Genomic DNA, 14,610 nt, shown 5'->3' on the forward strand with positions numbered 1-14,610 from the left:
TCTTCTGCACAAACGAGTTTCATCAGATTTTTTATACTTAATAAAGCAATCCGCCTAAGGATCTCTAAATAAACGTCATTCAACTGTGCGCACCTTAACTCAGTGCCAAAAGTTAAACACCGATGCAAAAAAAAAACGAAAATTCCTTTTAAAACATCTTACAGGAACCACAATACTTTTCTGTATTATCTGTACCGTATTATTCCGTCTGTCTGTCTGTCTATTTATACCGAAAATAATAATAATAATGATAATTTCGAAAACCCGAAAGTTACGGAACTGCGTGTAACATCATCGTCGTAATCGCATGTCGCTGGACCCGGTTGTTGGTCTCTGGCGTCGCGACGCCCGTCTTGCCAGTGACTAACCGACGTCCGGCGTCGGTTTTAGCGAGAGCCACTTCTAGACGCTCTCGCCAGTGCGCTTTAATTAGACTCTCTGCCAGCACTTAAAACGGATTAATGGTTTTACGCGGACATATTCTTCATTTTTGTTTTTAAATACAGTCAGTCTGGCAACGTTGGCAAGAAATTACAATTTTTTTTCGGTATGATGTAGAAGCGGCACCTATGTGCACCACTTTCAACAAAAACGCAAATTCTTGACAGAAAGTGTTTAGTCATTAGTTGTCAACCGTAGAAATTTTCGACAGTGTATAAATTTAAACTTCCCGCCTCACTATTCTGGTTAGTAACACGTGACGTATTGCTCCGCGTTTGCCAACGTTGTTTAATTATATGCGTTTTGTCCTGTTCTGAAGCTCGATGGTGTGAAATTGATGTGGCAACACTGTGTTAATTCGTTCATTTAGCGGCTCAAAAATATGACAAGTTGGCATGTGTCAAGTGCGGATTGTTTGCAAAAAGTGATTTTTTGAACATAACTACAAAATTATATGACTATCCTTTGAAAGTGCGAGACTTATAGAGATATGAATCTATTCGGCTACCTTATAAAACTTAAAGTTGGCAACAATGCACGGAAGCCTTATGACACTTGACATAAATGATATTTATTAATCATTTAACCCAATGAGGGCCCAAATATGGAAACTTGCTGTTGAATACATGCATTTTCTTTACAAATTTCCCCAATTCAAAAATTATATTTTGTAAATTAACCGAAGGTCAGTAATCTAATGTTGAAGTGGCAACACTGTGTCCGTGCCTGCAATTGGTTGTTCCTTAATATGACAAGTTGACATACGTCAAGTGCAGATTATTAACATGTCGCTCATCTACTGATAAATATTAATTGTTTCTTTTTAGTTATCCTTTGTATTTTATTAACAATTCGAACTGTCATAAAGCAATTAAAATAGTTTATTAATGTAATTTTTTTGCACAATGCATACTTTAAATAAAAAATTTAATTAAGCCAAGCCTAAAAGAGTTACAGAGTTTAAATCGAAGTAAAAATATTGCTGGTGGCGCCCTCTATGGCATAATTTAAAAAAAGGGTAATTTTAATTTGTCATTCCAAGTTTTGTTAAAAACGAAGAATAAATTGTAAATTTATATTCAAAATTCAAAAAAATTACATTAGATTTATCAGTGTAGACATCTTGGTTGTTTTTGACTTTCGAACTAGGAAAATTGAACTTAACCTCATTCTTTTTTTACACGAAATCTGCTGTTAAATTATTTACCATTATTTATGGAATACCCTATATAATACTTGACAGAACTGATATTTCTGGATTATTTTTAGCTTAATGAGATCCCACAGACAAAAACTGCCCATTAAACAGACGCGAATTTTCCTTTATAAATTAATGGCCTAACGTTGAACCGGCAACATTGTGTTTGTTGCTGCATTTAGCCGCTCCTAAATATGACAAGTTGACAGATGTCAAGTGGGCATTATTAACCTAAAAAAAATTGTCCCATATAAAATAGTTATTTATGTAACAAGTGTGTAAAATGAGCTTTTTTTGATGAATGGGAAACTTGTCAACAATTCCCATGAATAAAAAAAAGGGGATTTTACACATAAAATTTTACCTACTACCGAAGAAAAAATCAACATTAACATCAAATTACTTTACGCACTTAAACGACTTTACGGTAAAAAAACGTCAAAACATTTGTTGACAAATTGTTAATTAAATGTCAAATAAACGTCAAATTACTTTTTACACATCCTGGGAAGTGTGTAAAGTGAGCACTTTAAACACGGAAGTAAAAAAAAGACTTTTTGAACATGATCACGAATCTGTATTGTTATGTAATATTATATAATGTATGACCCTTAATACTAAATAACGTTATATACGGTGATTCATTTTAAAAAAATCCGTTGAAAGAGCGAGACTATATGAATCCTCTCTAAGCTTGGCAACGTCTACGGCTGTCATTCATAAAGAAATCAAGGCAGCTATATGTCACTTTATTTTCAATTTCTTCATAATACTTGACAGAGACGATATTTAAGGATCATTTTTAACCTAATGAGACCCCAAAGATAAAAACTGCCTATAAAACAGACGCGACTTCTACTTCATAAATTAATGGCCTAACGTTGAACCGGCAACACTGTGTTAAATGCTGCTTTTAGCCGTTCCTAAATATGACAAGTTGACAGATGTCAAGTGCGGATTATTAACCTCAAAAAATAGTTCTGTGGCTGTTGCGGGAGTAAATAAGCACACGGTTTAGTTTAAACAATTTATTAACACTAAACTACATAAAACTAAAACTAATTAGCGTAATGTAATTACAAACATTCATATTTACATTCGAAAGTCGCGTCAAGATCGTTGTCGTTTTTTTTTTGCCCCCCTTTTCATCGACGTTCCTGACGTTGACGGTCATCAGCTGATGCCAGTGTTGCCGGTTGTCTGGGGCGTAGTGTTGCTACACCTCTGTCCGCCACAGTTCTAAGAACATAACCACAAACTTGTCAATTAGTAACGTCATATAAGTGAAATAATTCAAGAAAAAGCCAAATGTTAATAGAAAATCCGTTGTACTACACCAATACGGTTAAAAATGACCGAACCGACTGATCCGGACCAATCGAATTATGGCGAGAGACGTTTCGAGGACTATTTGCAAGTAACCGGTAACTCAACCGCTTTTCGCGACATTTTGCGACGCCACAGTCGTGCGTCGTGGTGCGTCAATTTCAAAATCACATTTTAGGATGGGGTTTGTACTACAAATTCATGCTGGGCATGGGGTGCGTGTGCAATTTGACCAGGGGCCTCCTGTTCGCCACTATGGTGTTCACCGTAGCGCTGTCGGGGTGCAGCGGACCCAGTATTACTCAAGACAACACCGTTACGATATTTATCACTTATTTCACAGGTAAAATGAGGGTTTTATTAACACCATTCTAGAAGTGTGGTCATATTATTTAAATATTCTAGCATGTGGTGTTGGGGCCCTGGTAAGTGGAAGCTTATGCGACCGATATGGCAGGAAGCGCTACTTATCCTACAGTTTGCTAAGCATGTTTTTCGGCTCCTTTATGGCGGCATTCGCCTATAATAATATTATTATAATATTGGCGGTCGTGTTAGTTGGTATAGGGTGAAGAGTCCCGTAAACTTAACCCTAAGAGAAACTGATAAATTTCCCTTATAGCCTAGAAACGAATTCCTTGCAAATGAAGTTAATACTGATGGAAACGTTGGGCCTAAAACACCGGGGATTTTATATACTGCTGTACGACCTGTTTTGGACCCTAGGGATCGTCGTGACTATTGGTAAACCTTGACACTGCCATAAATGAACTGTTGTCGATTATTTGATTTTATAGTCTCAGTAATCCTGCTTGAGACCCCGACGTTTTTCGTTATAGACAGATCTGTCCGAGTGACCACCTGGAGGATCATGTTCGCGGTATCCGGATGCTTAAGTATCGTTCTGGCGTGCGTTTGCTCGTTGATAGAGGAGAGCCCACGGTATTTCCTTTACCTGGAAAGACCCTATTTGGCTTATCTCTTATTGAAACAGTTATACGGGATTAATAAGTCAAGTTATGCCGAAAATTTCCCTGTAAGTTTCGCCCTCGCTTTAAAGTTTTGAAGAACATTGAATTATAAACGCAGGTGAAAGAAGACGAACTCAAAGGCCTGATAAGCGCCTACGATCTTTCTTATCCGGAACCCGCGATTCACTGGAAAATGCTGCAAAAGTTCCTGGAACGGTTCTGGAAAAGCCTTAAGTTGATATTCTCGTCGAAATACTGCCTAACTACGTGGGCTTTGATCGTTTTAAAAGCGGTTGCCATATTTTTCGGGTAAACGCACTCAGCAATCTATTACCAAGTTTGTGCAAGCACCTTAAAGTGTTTTAGTGGATATCGCAGGTGTAAACACCCGTAAAGCGCTTTAGCGGTTAAGTTTAAATTGATTTAAATAAGTGGATGATCCTGTTTTAAACCGCTTTAAGTCACAGTGCTACCAACACAAATGTGCAAATGCTTTAAAAAAACAGAGATTTTAAGGTTAGATGTTTAGTTCAATTATGCCAACTTATTTTGTTATCACTTGCAAGAAGTCGTCCATTTTCTTAAAGAGACCTACATTCAATAATCTAAAGGGAACTACACAAAGTCTCGGTTTCAAAAGTATTTAATAATTCTATCAGTAGGTTACACGTGTTTCGCTCATATTAAGAGCATCATCAGACCTTAAAAATCGACTACAAACAGTACATGCTTTGCGGTCACATTATACACACACTGGAGTGTATGTGTATAATCTGATGATGCTCTTAATATGAGCGAAACACGTGTAACCTACTGTTAGAATTAATAAATACTTTTGAGACCAAGACTTTGTGTAGTTCCCTTTAGATTATTGTAATCACTTGTTAAACTAGTCAACTTTTCAAGTAATGCACTCACTAACTAGTCAGCTTAACCAATTAATTTTTTTTTAATTCCTAGCAATGGTAAACACCCAAACAGCAGCATACGTTCTGTTTACGTAATTTTTATGTCCATACATCCATTGTTATAAAAACTAACGTATTTAGTACGTACTTTTGGATACGTAGTTCGTACGTACATTAATTACGTCTCGCAGACGTACATACATATCGCTTTCCCGGTGGAACATCGACCTAAGTGCAAATTTTCAGTTAAATTAGTTACACGCGCAAGAAGTATCAAAAAACACTAAACTTCTCGGTGGAACAATGTCATAAATGTAGTACAAATAGGTGCCGCGAGAAACCGCTTGCGTCGTTGTTCTAATGGCGCGTTTTTCTGATTGGTCTAGGAAGAAGAACGCCACAAGTGTTCAGTTGCGTTTCGGCATTCAGACATAGAGAAATGAATATTAAATACTTTTAAACTTTACATATAAAACTTTACATACTTTTAATTACTCTATGCATTCAGAGAGCATCATTGTGTCGGGTTCAAAAACGACGTAACTGCGAAATAAGTAGTTGTGTCTAATTTATTTTGGTTATCTTTAGTGACGAAAACGACGTATTTGAACGGTAAGTCTTTGTTAATTTCAAGTTGCGTTTATTTTTAACAAAATCTAGTGAAACATTGTCACAAATGTCTGTTGTGTCATTGTTCCTCTGAAATTTTGATCTTTAGCATGATTTAATTGCATTTTACGCCATTGTTGTTCCGAAATTTTTGTCGTTAGTAGTGACCTAACTGTTTTTTATGACAATGTTGGTTCTAGAAGTTGTAGATAAATTTTCTATTAAGACTACTTTAAAAAACTCAAGAGAATTCTATTTTAATTTACTTTTGGGATTTTAGGAAGCTTATACAAAACCGCAATATTATGAATCGAGCAAGACTAATGGTACATTTGGCCACAAACCATTCGATCTCAGGTGTGTTTCTTTTTTAAATTCATGAGCTAACAAAAATTAAATTACATTAATCAAATATTAGAAATGTAATATTTCGAAAGTATTCTTAAAATATTAATATTTTATTTCAAAAATCTCATATAGATCTTGCAATTTTTTCGTGATATTAAAATATCTTTTAGATCAAGCTTCGGGAGATTTCGAAAAACAGCCAAAAAATATGCCTGAGGAAAAACTTAATTTAAATCGTCCTCCTCACCTTTTAGAAAAATTCCAAAAAAATTTGATTGACCCGCAACCGTCTAGTGACTATTTTCAATTCGAAGGAACAACAAATTCAAATCAAAATGATGAATTTTCTACTGACAGTATTATAGATAGACTACCGCCAAGTGCTTGTCAGCCTACTTTCACTAATTTAGATATTCAACAACCTGATACCCTGCAAATAACCGAAAACCACTTTGGTGAATTTTCTTCTTATGAATCTGATAACATGCCAGCAACTTCCAGTTCACAGCAAACTCCTATTACTCTATCACGCACTGTACAATTGAAGTCAGATACAAAATCAACTTTAGATAAGAAAATTTCATATAATATAATTAATCAAGAATGTCCCACAAAAATGATACTACGAAAAAAAATTACACTTCCATCTTATGAGATAAATGACTCAGAAGATGAAGAAAATCTTTGGGGTGAAGGGGATAGCGATAACTACATTCCACCTAGTAGTGATGAGTCCTTATCGAGTGAAGACTTAGAAAATAAAGAAAACTGTCAGGTAGAGTCGCCTCCAGTATCTCCCAAAAAAGGGAAAAAAGACAAAGACATTCCGAAAACTGGAAAAAAAACGAGGCCAAGTTATTAAAAAAGAGTGGTAAAAGCTATGTGTCAAGAACTGGAAAAGTTGTAAAAGAGAAAGTAATTGGACCACCATGCCCGGATAAATGTACGTTGAAATGTTCCTTAAAATTTACGGAGGAACATCGAATTCAGTTTTTTAAGGACTATTGGAATTTGTCCACTCTGCAACGACAAAGAGATTTTCTAGCCTCTTGTGTAGCTCCATTGGAATTAAAGTATCGCCGTGTAGTATCGGAAAGACCTAGAAAACCGAATTGTGGGTTTTATTTATGGGATAATGGAAAAAAACATCGCGTGTGTAAAAAGTTTTTAATGAATACGTTTGGAATAACTGAGCGCGCATTGCGAACTGTAGTTCAGGCACGTGCTACAAATTCTGGTATCATCCCTGAAGATAAACGTGGCCGCCATGGTAATCACAGAAAAACAGATGAAGAAATCATTGAGTCTGTTAAAAAACATATTGACTCAATTCCGCGAGTAGAAAGTCACTACCAGAGGCAAAATACAACAAGAGAATTTATTCCGGGAGAATTAACTATTTCTGAAATGCACAGAAATTACACCAAAGAGCGCAGTGAAGCTGGAAGACCAGCAGCAAACTACGAGTTATATTCGCGAATATTTAACACAAATTTTAATATTGGATTTTTTTTCCAAAAAAAGATATGTGCGACTTATGTGAGGGATACCAGAATGCCTCTGGAGAAGATAAGAAGCGGCTAGAAAATGCTTACATCAATCATCAAGAGGAAAAAAAATTAAGTAGAGTTGAAAAGGATGCGGATAAGAAAAAGTCCAAGGAAGAAGGTTCAAACACAATTTTTGCAGTCTATGACTTACAAGCAGTATTGCCTGTTCCAATGGGACAATCATCTGTATTTTTCTATAAATCCAGGCTTAATTGCTATAATTTTACGGTAATAATAGTAAAATTGTTGATATGATTTTGTTTAATAATAGAATGGTTTTTATAGGTAACCGACGTAAGTAATGACAATACGATATGCTTTTTCTGGCACGAAGGTCTTGGACAACGAGGTGCTATTGAAATTGGCTCATGCGTTCTTATGTTTATTGAAGAAATTGCAAATAAGAGACCTGGTGCCGATATAGTGTTCTACTCAGATAACTGCTGTGGTCAGCAGAAGAACCGGTATTTTTTTATAATAACTAATAAATACTTTAATATCGTATTTTATTTCAGCTATGTTTTTGCATGTATCTGTATGCCGTTCAAACACTTCCCATCAGTTCCATCACTCACAAATACCTTATAAGGGGCCACACTCAGAACGAAGGAGACACTATTCATAGCATAATCGAGAAATCAGTAAATAGAGCTAAGAAAGCCGGACCTATTTATGTTCCTCACCAACTTGTTCCACTAATCCGGGCTTCAAAAAAGAAAGGCAATCCTCTAAATGTGAAAGAATTAGGTTTTAAAGATTTTGTTGATATCAAGAAATTGAATTCTGACATAGGTTTTAATTGCCAGAAAAACGATAACGGGGAACAAATTAAAATTTCAGAGATAAAAATAATACGCTTTGTAAAAGATAGTGATGTATATTTCTACAAAACCAGTTATAAGGAAACGGACTGGAAGCAAGCCAAAAGCAGAAATATCGGATCAAGGCGCTCTCTAGAGGCAAACAATATTAAAAATATCATTAGAAAACCAGCTTACGTCGCAAAAATGCCAATAGCTGACAATAAAAGAATAGATTTGCAAAGTCTTTTGACGGCGAATATTATTCCCAATTATTATGAATCGTTTTTTAATACGTTATTTTCATATTTTTAGTAAGTTATTTTTTTTAGTTTAAGTTTTAGAACTATAAATTCTTTGTTCCCTTGTTTTAAACTTTTTTTGCCTTTCTTAGTAGGTACTAAAATACTTTTATATTTAATTTGTTGTTTAATAAACCACTCTACTTTCTTTTTTGTGTTTTCTTTAGTAGTAAAACATTATGTCTGTACCTATTTTTTGAAATTGTGATCATAAAATTGCAGACTTAAATTTGATCTTCTCATCAAATTTTGTCAGAAGTATTATTACATAAATAGATTCTAGAGAAACAATGACGTAATTGGAAGGAGACTTTAAAAAGAGGGGGGTAGAAATGAGGATTTTCCAAAAAAAGTGAAAAGGATTATGCAGAATTATTTATTAAGATTATTCTTAACCTCGAAATTATTTGCAACAAAATTCTGCTAAATTATTTAACAAAAAATTAACATAGATATCTAAAAAAATATAAATATTAAAACATTTTCTCAAAACTTTATAATTTGCACTTAGGTCGATGTTCCACCGGGAAAGCGATATAAATACTTACAAAATGTTTTAGCTCCTATGTTATACAAGAATAAGTGGAAAAAGTCATCGAATTCGGTATAAATTAGAGAACAACTGTCAAATCAAAATTCCCTCTTTCCAAAGGACTAACATACCCTATAAATTTAGTTAATTTATATGTTAATCTGGTCGAACAGTAATTAGGTATAGGATTATCAAAACATCTAAAAATTATAGAGTATTTGTCATAATAATATATCACAATTATCAAGATCGGTCGCAAAAGCAACCCAGTTGCTCCCACTGACTGTCAAATAAGTAATTGGCAACATTAGAGAGTTGACAGTTTTAAGACAAGTGACAGTGTTCAAGACAGACGTTATTAGTTTTACTGACACGAACTTAATAAATATACCTAGAATACTAATGCATATGGCCACGATACTCAAAAGTGACCACTAGTGGTTGTGTCCTTTTGATTGTGGTCACTCTGAACATTTTCAGTGGTGCCAACAAAAAATATATTAAATAACGGTAATGAAGTTGACGTTTGACGTGCGAGTATAGCGGATTGCTTAGTTTTTGGCACCGTAAATGACGCTTGGGTATATCGTCTGCAACAGGCGATATAGCTTCCTCCTTATTTAATACGTGGATAATGTATCACCATTTTTAAGGATTTTTAAGGTTTTTAAGGATCTTAAGATTTTATCGGAGTGGTGTGCTGCAAACAGGCTTGTATTTAATGTGGGCAAAACCTTTATTATGGGATTTAAGTGTGACGTTCAGGGCCTTATGTTTAGTGAAAACTCCCCCTTGCAAAACAAAGAAAGCTGTAAGTTCCTTGGTATTACCATTGATGGTCGCCTTCGCTTCGAAGATCATATCCTAAATCTTGCATCAAAATTATCCTCTGGATGCTTTGCAGTAAGAATGGCGGGGCATGAGCTGGGAGGGGTAGTTGCACGTTCAGTGTACTTTTCTCTTATTGAGTCCCACCTTCGTTATGGCTTGCCTTTTTGGGGTTTAAGCAACAAGGGATTATTAAACATAATTTTTGTGATTCAAAAAAAGGCAGTTAGATACCTATGTTCCGCTGGGTTAAGAGATTCTTGTAAACCTCTCTTTATATCTCAAAAAATCCTAACTCTTTTTTCTCTTTTTATCTTAGAAACAGCTACTCTTATTCATAAATGTCCTAAACCTCCCTCTAACACTGGTCATATGACTCGCCAGGTTAACGATTTTCCCTTACCAATCCCTACATCCTCCCTCACCAAGAACTCACTTATATACCTTAGCAAAAAGATTTACAACCATGTTCCTCTATGTATCAGACAAATTTTAGAAGTTAAGAGATTCAAAAAGGAATTAAAATCACTTTTATTATCCAGGGCATATTATAGCCTTGACGATTTTTTTAATGATACCTAACCTGTGCTCTGACATCATTTTAGTGTTTTAGTTTTGTTTCCTGTTAAATAATGTAATTTACTTCTTCTAAATTCTGTTTTATTGACAGCTTTACTTATTTTTTAATGAAATTTATCAAAAAAATGCTTTTTTTTTCAATCTGTTTTGTTATGATTAATTTTGGTAATGTGTGTAAATTTTATGATAAAGTGTTTTAGAAGTTATGTTTGTTTGAAATTTAAAGTGAATTTGGAATTTTTTAGTTTTTAGGATGCTTGTACACAAGATTTTGTTGTCTTACGTAATATAGGACATTTTTCTTTCCATCCTTATTTAAACGTAAAGTGGGGCAAAAGTCCGAAAATGATTTGACTGATATATCCGTTGCAATTTGATAATGTCGCAACAAGTGGTTTTAGCCTTACACATGCATGTATCGACGAGAAAAATATTTCTAGTTTAAGTGAATAATTGTGCGAATTATGAGGTAAGTTACAGATTGGCATGCTGTTCAAGTAATTTTTTCATCATACTATTTAAGGTGTAACTAAAAACGGATTACTTTAAAACCGCATTTATAATATTTACAATATTTAGGTTATGTTTGGTTGTAAAGCATAAAGAGTAGTGCCTCCCTCCATCCTCGCTGTACGTAAAAGTAGGTTACATTTGGGGCAAAAGTCCGCAGTCGTGTGTGAGGTAAAAATCCGCACTGCGGACTTATGCTCCATAAGAATCAAAATTTTTTTTGGTATTTATCCTCACCTACTTTATTTTAGGTCATATAAAAGGAAAACCGATCGTAAGATATGTACCGAGGATATGTTGGACATTGCCAGAAGAATGATTAATAATAGTTCTTCTGTGAGAACTACAGGAACGGAAGCTAGAAAGGTTTAGATCTGTTTTTTCAGAAGAAATGGAGCTTCAAGTTGTACAGCATTGCAAACATTTGGATAATCGTTTTTACGGTCTCACATTCAAGGCTCTAAGAAAAATAGGCCACTTTGAATAATATAAAAAACTCTTTTGACTCAAAATTAAAAATGGCAGGCAGAGACTGGGCATTTAGTTCTATTAAAAAATATAACCTTTCGTTAAGAGCTCCTACAGCTACGAGTCTCGCAGGGATGATGGGGTTCAATAAATGCCAAATAAAAGTGTTTTTTTGAAAATCTGACAAAAGTTTATAACGAGTTTAAGTTTCCTCCTAGCGCTGTATTTAATATGGATGAAAGCGGCATATCAACTGTTCCGAATAAAATACCAAAGATTGTAACTGCTAAGGGATAAAGAATGCTGGGAAAGATTTCATCCGCTGAACAAAGGGAAACTGTTACTATTGTTTGTTGCATGAGTGCTGCGGGAAGCTTTGTGCCTTCCGCCATAGTTTTTCCCCGTAAAAGACTTATGGATGGTGCTCCACGAGAATCCATTGCAATGTGCTCCGATTCGGGATACATAAACAGTACTTTGTTCATACAGTGGCTTAAGCATTTTAAATCTAAAGTAAGGCCAGATAAAGAACATCTTGTGCTGCTGATTATGGATAATCACTCCTCCCATGAAAGTTTAGAAGCCGTGAACTACTGCAAAAAAAATTACATACATTTGTTAACGATACCACCACACAGTAGTCACAGAATTCAGCCATTAGACCGACATTGCAGATGAATGTGACCAATGGTTAACGAACAATCCAGGAAGGCAAATTAATCACTTTCAAATTTCTAAGCTACTTGGCAAGGTATACGAACGTTGTTCGACTATGGACAGAGGTGTTACTGGTTTTGAAGTGTGTGGAATACATCCAATAAACAGGAACCTGTTTACAGAAGATGATTTTCTTTCTTCTTTCCAAAGTCACAGATAAAGAAGCAGAGAAAGAGAAAAATGACTTGGATTCTGTAGCAGACTCGGATGATGTGCCTTTGTCTTATTTTCTTCCGAGCACAAGCGACACGCAAAAGAATTCTAAAAACCAAGCAATAATACTACGATCCACTTCCTTTTTTGACACCAGAAAAGCCTTCTACATCAACACAAGTTTCCAGCAAAACTCAATCGGTGACACCTGATTCCGTTTCCGAAAAGAAAAGGAGGCCTCAAGGTAAAAAGGCTACAATTCTGTTCAGTACGCCCAACAAGAATAAATTGGAAGCACTGGCTGAAGAAAAATTGAGAAAGGAAAGCCTGAAATCCAAAACCTGCGCCAAGAGAAAAATTACTGATCAGGTCGAAGAGTTAATAAAAACAGAAAACCAAATCGAACGGATGTTCGGGCTGCCTCGGGCCGACTTTTGCGATTAAATGTGGAAACACTGTACATTTACCATCCCAAGTTAATTGAAACTTTGTCTCATATTAGGCGAGGGTTACTTTCTTTCATAAATTTTAAAGAGATTCTTAAAGAAGTACAAGAAAAACCACAGATCTAACGCAACTATCTTAAATTCTCAAATAAATGTATTTTTCTATTTTGTATTTTTGTAAACATAACCTCTCAAAAACTTTAATTGTTTTATTTCCCTACAATTGGCACAACTGAAATTTGCCAGAGTGACCAACATCGAAAGGACACAATTACGCAAAATGGCGGCCTCCTAGTAGTGGTCATTTACTTTTCATTGAATTGCCAGTCCAGGTATATTTATTAAGTTCGTGTTTACTGTTTACTCAGTAATAAGAAGGATCTACTACGATCTAGTCTAATTCATGGTAAGAGAATACTACTACTTATTTTAAAATATAATTTTAAGGTTCAGCACTACAAGCAGGGATTAGAAGCACAAAACAAATTGAAAACTGTATTTCACAATAGTTGCGAGGAACAAATGATATTTGTTTTATGTGCTTTCTTAACCGTTAATTTTTTGTTTGTTTTTTAAACATATACATGTTTTCTTTAATATTTTTTTACAATCAATATATGTTCAGTTTTTACAAATGAATAATTTTTTGTACCAAATACTTTTTACCACACAACAAAAAGAGTCGTGTAAACATCCTAGATACGTCATATTATGTCCAATACATGACGTAAAATATCCTAGAAGTACCTACATATGACGTAAAATCCTGCGGAAAGTGGACGTCCTATATACGTCTTTGTGCTGTTTGGGCAGCTGTTAAAACTTATAGTGGAATCTCTTTCTTAATCCTCTCATGTAAACACTATAGCCAAACTGAATTATCTCTAAACCGGTTTATCCGCTAAAGCGGTTTAATTGCCCGTATAAACTTGGTAAATGATTCTGACCTTCAACGCTTCTGAACCATTTCCAGGACTTATCCAGTTGGCAACGTGTTTGCCAAAGTCTCCACCTATCAGGAACTAGACCCCACCCTCCATTTCGCCTCTAGAAACGTCAACACTTTAGACCTAATCTATCCAGCATATTCCATGTTGGGCGATAGGAACTTTAATAGAACAACTAGCATATGCCAAAGGAACATATATCATAAAGCGTATTACAGGAACTTCATAAGTATTTATGTTCCGGAAGTTGTCATTGGACAAGGTTTGGAATTGCTGTTTGTAGACTGGACTGGTAGAAAGCAGCAACTCGGTAACCCTTACTTTTAGCCATAAATGGTAAAAACGACAGTTCTAAATTTTAGCGAGCAATTTCCTGATACCGAGCATCTGTTTCATGTTTCTGCGCTTCGTCGATAATACGTCGTATGCTATAGTGGCAAATAGTTTCATAATAACCGCCATTGCTGGCATTCGGTCTATGCTCGCGATAGTTAACTTGGAATCCTACCCGACAGCCGTCAGGTGATAAAATTATACGAAATTAAAGTTTTTTGGCGAAATGATTATTGGATTTTCAGAGGGACTTCTTATGGTGTCACTACGTTTCCCGGTTATCTGTTGGCAGCCCTGGCTATTAACTGGATTGACGTTGACGTCAAACTCCTTTACGTCATATTGTCGGTTACGTTTCTGTGTAAGTAGGAGTTATAAGATGGCAACACTGTGTTCGTTAGTGGCGTTTTTTTTTTTAGTAATGTTAGTCCTAATTGGAATACTCCCAGAAATGAAGAGAGAGCCCTTGACGGAGTAGATATGAGCTTTCCTGTTTGTACTTAAATTTATTGAGGACACTCCAAAGCGTGTACTTGGCAATTATCGGGCGATAAATTTAAAATTGTTCACTTTTATTTTGTTCGTTTGTGTGAGGAGACAATAAAAACCTGTTTTATGGCCATTTTGTGTTTTTTTTGATAGCG

At 35.2% G+C, this 14,610-nt stretch overlaps 1 protein-coding gene and 1 pseudogene across 2 annotated transcripts; both read left to right on the forward strand.

Moving 5' to 3' along the window:
* Nucleotides 1–2,897: 2,897 nt before the first annotated feature.
* Nucleotides 2,898–14,588, forward strand: LOC126741333 (uncharacterized). Of its 2 annotated transcripts, none has more exons than XM_050447735.1 (10): nt 2,898–3,063; nt 3,144–3,308; nt 3,371–3,533; nt 3,588–3,709; nt 3,763–4,001; nt 4,055–4,245; nt 13,660–13,943; nt 13,996–14,155; nt 14,212–14,327; nt 14,386–14,588. In XM_050447735.1, exons 1-10 carry the CDS (start codon nt 2,991–2,993, stop codon nt 14,442–14,444), a joined length of 1,572 nt encoding a protein of 523 aa, XP_050303692.1. In that variant the 5' UTR covers nt 2,898–2,990; the 3' UTR covers nt 14,445–14,588. The 2 variants fall into 2 exon arrangements, with proteins under 2 accessions (XP_050303692.1, XP_050303693.1); XM_050447736.1 differs by having other exon boundaries at nt 2,917–3,056.
* LOC126741334 (uncharacterized) lies at nt 4,729–8,524 on the forward strand (annotated as a pseudogene).
* Nucleotides 14,589–14,610: the final 22 nt, after the last annotated feature.

This window comes from Anthonomus grandis, chromosome 10, assembly GCF_022605725.1.
Source record: "Anthonomus grandis grandis chromosome 10, icAntGran1.3, whole genome shotgun sequence".
NCBI classification, from domain to species: domain Eukaryota; kingdom Metazoa; phylum Arthropoda; class Insecta; order Coleoptera; family Curculionidae; genus Anthonomus; species Anthonomus grandis.

Excerpts from the sequence above, each read along its gene's own strand:
- LOC126741333 (XM_050447735.1), top strand. The coding sequence starts at position 2,991 with ATGACCGAACCGACTGATCCGGACCAATCGAATTATGGCGAGAGACGT. Across the intron at positions 3,309-3,370 it reads ATTTATCACTTATTTCACAG|CATGTGGTGTTGGGGCCCTG; the intron begins GTAAAATGAGGG and ends TAAATATTCTAG. Across the intron at positions 14,328-14,385 it reads ATTGTCGGTTACGTTTCTGT|TAATGTTAGTCCTAATTGGA; the intron begins GTAAGTAGGAGT and ends TTTTTTTTTTAG.